The 5375-nt window shown below is 41.4% G+C and overlaps 1 protein-coding gene across 3 annotated transcripts; it reads left to right on the plus strand.

The window, feature by feature from the left end:
- Positions 1 to 1330: 1330 nt before the first annotated feature.
- LOC107681057 (aspartic and glutamic acid-rich protein-like) lies at positions 1331 to 2233 on the plus strand. 3 transcript variants are annotated; one of them, XM_016477207.1, is made up of 3 exons: positions 1331 to 1726; positions 1908 to 1991; positions 2034 to 2233. In XM_016477207.1, exons 1-3 carry the CDS (start codon positions 1388 to 1390, stop codon positions 2115 to 2117), a joined length of 507 nt encoding a protein of 168 aa, XP_016332693.1. In that variant the 5' UTR covers positions 1331 to 1387; the 3' UTR covers positions 2118 to 2233. The 3 variants fall into 3 exon arrangements, with proteins under 3 accessions (XP_016332693.1, XP_016332692.1, XP_016332694.1); XM_016477206.1 differs by having other exon boundaries at positions 1908 to 2233; XM_016477208.1 differs by lacking the exon at positions 1908 to 1991 and having other exon boundaries at positions 1992 to 2233.
- The last annotated feature ends 3142 nt before the right edge of the window (positions 2234 to 5375 follow it).

Consider the following 5375-nt stretch of genomic DNA (forward strand, 5'->3'; position numbering starts at 1 on the left):
TCTTCAGAACATTAGATTCATCCGCGCTGGAGCCGTGCCGACTCACAACCCACGCAAGGAAGATAATTCCGCACACAGCTGCAATTGCAGGTTTTCAAACAGAGATGGCGACAAAGAGGTAAAACCTACGGACTGCAGCTTTAAAAAAACATCTTAAAATCCATTTTCCCACAATTAACAGTAACAGATAAATTTAAAAAAATTGTTTAAAAGGTTTTAACAAAGATGTGAATATCATGTGAGGTATCTGCCATCTCCATACTATATTATGGTGTGTTTGTCAAATGAAGAAGGCACAATCCTGCCACATTGCAAAAATGATTCGGAATGGTTTGAGGAACATGACAAAGAGTTCAAAGTGTTGCCTTGGACTCCAATGTCCAAATTCCCCAGATGTTGACCCACATAAAATGTTGTCCCTGCCTCATGAATTCTAAAAAAGGTACAAAGCTGTCACACTTTTGTACATTATCTTAAAATCCATTTTCCCACAATTAACAGTAACAGATCAATTTTAAAAAATTGTTTAAAAGGTTTTAACAAAGATGTGAATATCATGTGAGGTATCTGCCATCTCCATACTATATTATGGTGTGTTTGCCAAATGAAGAAGGCACAATCCTGCCACATTGCAAAAATGATTCGGAATGGTTTGAGGAACATGACAAAGAGTTCAAAGTGTTGCCTTGGACTCCAATGTCCAAATTCCCCAGATGTTGACCCACATAAAATGTTGTCCCTGCCTCATGAATTCTAAAAAAGGTACAAAGCTGTCACACTTTTGTACATTATTTACCCCTAAAGGGTGCATATTAGGACCCTAAAGGTACATATTGTTACCTAAAGCAGGGGTGTCTAAAACTCAGTCCTGAAAGGCCACTGTCTGCAGAGTTAAACTCCATCTTACTTCAGCATACCTGTCTCGAAGTCTCTAGTATTCCTAGTAAGATCTTAATTGAATGGTTTAGGTGTTTAATTGTGGTTGGAGCTAAGCTCTGAAGGGCAGTGGCCCTCCAGGACTGAGTTTGGACAGCCCTGTTAGTACCTAAATGGCACAAATAACAAGTACCTTAAAGGTACTGCTCCAGTGACAGATTGTTACCTCTTTTTTTTCTGAGAGTGTAGCAAAGACTCTGCATACATAAACATTTATAATACAATACCACTGTACAAACATGCTAAACAAAATAATTAAATGAACAGATGTAATAAAAATATAAAATAACCAATACAGATGATCTTGTGTACAATATGTATGATATTTCTAGGATTGTTAATCTTTTACACATTTAAATCTACTAACATCAATTTACTGTAAGATTATGCCACATTGTCTTCTGACATCATTTTAAATGATGAATGATGTGGGGGAAAAAAACTGTTGTCTATGTGTGTTTTTGGTTTTGCTGAGGAGTCTTCTGGTTTTGCTGGTCAAGGTTCTGGTTTTGCTGAGGAGGGCTCTGATTTGGCTGAGGCAAGTTCTGGTTTTGCTGAGGAAAGTTCTGATTTGCCTAAGGCAAGTCCTGGTTTTGGTGAGGAGGGCTCTGATTTGGCTGAGGCAAGTTCTGATTTGGTAGAGAAGGGTTCTGATTTGGTAGAGGTAAGTTCTGGTTTTGGTGAGGAGGATTCTGATTTGGCTGAGGAGGGCTCTTGTTTTGCTGAGGAGGGTGCTGATTTGCCTGAGGCAAGTCCTGGTTTTGGTGAGGAGGATTCTGATTTGGCTCAGGTGGACTCTGATTTTGCAGAGAAGGGTTCTGATTGTGGCTGAGGCAAGTTCTGGTTTTGAGTTAGCTCATTCAGTAATTCAGTGTCTTCTTCCCTGATTAAGTCATTCATTGTTTTTGACAACCTATACCAGTCCAAATCACCCTTTCTTGGTTCATTAGGAGGATTCTGATTTGGCTGAGGAGGGCTCTGATTTTGCAGAGAAGAGTTCTGATTTGGCTGAGGCAAGCTCTGATTTGGTAGAGAAGGGTTCTGATTTGGCAGAGGTAAGTTCTTGTTTTGCTGAGGAGGGTGCTGATTTGCCTGAGGCAAGTCCTGGTTTTGGTGAGGAGGGTTCTGATTTGGCTCAGGTGGACTCTGATTTTGCAGAGAAGGGTTCTGATTGTGGCTGAGGCAAGTTCTGGTTTTGAGTTAGCTCATTCAGTAATTCAGTGTCTTCTTCCCTGATTAAGTCATTCATTGTTTTTGACAACCTATACCAGTCCAAATCACCCTTTCTTGGTTCATTTAAAATATCCTTGATTTTTCTTCTAGTATAGACAAAACAATATACTTGCATAAATATAGTATATGTATATGAATAGTATATACAATATATGAACAAATAAATGGCTGTCATAGGGAGAAGATTGAGACTATTCATGGAAACCCTGTCGACGCCCCTGATTATGGATTTCTTAAATCATCTTCCAAACTAATACTAGCATATTTTTTCTATATTTGTTCAGTGTTATGATAAAGTCACTCTGGGAGACACTAACGCAAAGTAAATAGAGATGCAGATTTTTAATTGAAGAGTTGAACAAGGATGTTCAAGATGGGGCAGATTTGTATTGAAGCAGGTTGTCACATGCAACTATTTAAATAATGTGTTTTCATATGATATATTAATTTAAAAAAAGTTAAAACAATAGTTTCATATTTTGATACATTTTAAATTACATATATTTTGGCAATATAATTGGCCTACTGTTTAAATGTAATTGCCTATTTTTTAAGCCTAAACAACAAATGGCAAGCTTACTGTGTTGGCGAGGAATGATGGAGACGAGGAATAGCGAACACAGTCTTTAATACAATCCAAACACAGGGTACATCCACACTGGAAATGGCAGGAAGCACACGAACATAACGAGTAGACCCAACAACACTGAATGCAAAGGCAGAGACTTAAATACAAAGGATAAAGGGGAAACACAGGTGACATCAACGGATATCCAGGAGGAGGACAACAGGCAGAGTCCATGGGGGTGACGAAGGAGGGAGGAGCCAGGCGTGACCCAGGCCGCAGCCATGATGACAGCCCACGGTGGAGCCGACGGAGGGGGGAGCCATGGAGGAGGAATGGCTGCTGACTCGAGGGGGCTGACCAACGGCGGCGGAGCAGGTGGTGGAAGAGCCCGAGGCGGAGACGGAGAGCCAACGAGCCAGGGGGATGCCGAGGATCCGGGGGGCCAGGGTGGAGCCGAGGGCTCTGGCGACCGAGGCGGAGATCCGTGGCGGAGCCGGAGCGACTGAGGACCAAGGTGGAGCTGGCGGGAGGGAGGAGCCCAACGGAGCCGGTGGGACAGAGCGACGAGGTGAAACCAGAGGAGTCCAGAGGCGATGGCGGGTAGACGCCCGACCAAGGCGGAGCCAGAGGGACGGGGGAAGCCCGGTGGAGCTGGTGAAGGGCTCGACAATAAGCTTTGACATGTGCTTTGTGTAAATCAGTCATTCACTTATCCGAGTAAAAAAGTTACTTGTCCGGGGGCAAAAAAGGTGGTTCTTTTTTTTTTTTGGCGCAAATTTATTCTGAAGCAATAGTCTCATCAGTGCTCTATCAGGTAGTACTTTAATCAGCATATTTGTGATATTTGCCTTAAATTGATTGCTGTTACACATTTTAACTTTATGAAGAACAATATTTTCCTAACCTGATTAAATGTACGTCACCATTTATGTCAAATTCTTAAATTTGATCAATACATTAAATTAGAATAATAAGACATATATGGTTGTTACTATTCAAATGAAATCAGTATCAACAAACTCCATCTTTCCACTGCAGAGGAAACACAGAAGCTGCATCGAAAGTGCCATTTAGATGTATTTACTCAAGACTGTTTAATGAAGATAAGAGGTTCCATAAATGTATTTACTCAAAATTGCAAATGCATAAATAATGTTATTAGATTAATGTTTAACTTTTTTGACATACAAATATTAAATGTTGGAAAAATGCAATGATACTTTTAAATATGAAATAAAACCACCAGTAGGTGGTGGCAAGTCACTGTCTTAATGAGTGAATCATTGATTCAACCGATTCGTTCAAACGGCTGATTCATTCAATAAATTAAGCAAGTGTCTGAAATGTAAGTCAGTTAATATTCTTTGTTTATTGAACTAAAGTTGCATAAAATCAATATCACATTTGCAATCGTGCTGAAAGTCGGGAAAACATCACTCTTGGTCGTGTGATGTTGCATATATTATATAGAATATTTATATTTTTTTCTACCGCAGTATGTTTGTTTCTTTGTGTGTGCTGTTGCGCTTATAGTTTTGATTTCTCCGCGAGTCAGACAGACTGCACGAGCCTTAACTGACGCGACCTTGATTCGTGAGCCTCCAGGCTCTCAGGGCTGCCCTCGGAGATCAGAGCCCACTCCTGGCTGGACTCAGGAACAGAGTCTCTCTCTCGGCTGGACTGGGAAACAGGAGCCCACTCTGGGTAGGACGTGGGGACAGGAGACGAAGGAGGGCTGGATGGGACCAGCGGGGATGAAGGAGAGAAGAGAGGGGGCAAGTCGACTTCCAGCTCTGTTTCCCAGTCTATAAGGTCCCCATCGAAGTCCAGCAAACCCAGATTTATGATCAGCTCACCCTCAGCCGCGGTGCAGGGGGCGGAGCTCCACTCCGCACTCACACTGTCCACAGCTTGCTCCCTCGTGGCGAGCACGATCACCGGCTCTCGCACCTGGGGCCTCATTTATAATCGTTGTGTACGCACAAAACCTGCCCTGAAAGAGGCGTACGCCACTTCCTACGCAAAAGGTGGGATTTATAAAAACAAACTTGACGGGAAAATGTGCGCACCTGCACACAAACTCTGACCCATGCGTACAATTTTGTTTTTCCTGCAAGAAAAGTAATGAAGTAAATAATTATTTTAAACTCTGTTTTCATGTCGATATACACATTTACATTAAATATTCCACTCTCATTAATGGAGATAAGCACTGATATTAGCTACATAAAGTCACTACACAGAAGTCAAAACAAAATTATATTAATTTAGACATAGCCTCTTTGTAGAGGATGCGCTTGATCACTTTTCCTGTGGCATGCTATGTTTTAAAGGGGTCATATGATGCGATTTCAAGTTTTCCTTTCTCTTTGGAGTGGTACAAGCTGTTTGTTAATAGATAAGATCCCTAAAGTTGCAAAGACTAAAGTCTCAAACCCAAAGAGATATGCTTTATAAAAGTTAAGACTCGACCACGCCCTCCTAAAACGGCTCATTTAAACACGCCCCCCACATGTCTATGTCACGATGTGGGAAGATTTGCATAACACAGCCCAAATGTTTACTGGTAGCATAATTCGGAAGCAAAATACTTTATTAACATGTACACTAGTGCTGCACAATTAATCGTATCGCAATC

The sequence above is a fragment of the Sinocyclocheilus anshuiensis genome, unplaced genomic scaffold (assembly GCF_001515605.1).
Source record: "Sinocyclocheilus anshuiensis isolate Anshui unplaced genomic scaffold, SAMN03320099.WGS_v1.1 scaffold2294, whole genome shotgun sequence".
NCBI classification, from domain to species: Eukaryota; Metazoa; Chordata; class Actinopteri; order Cypriniformes; family Cyprinidae; genus Sinocyclocheilus; species Sinocyclocheilus anshuiensis.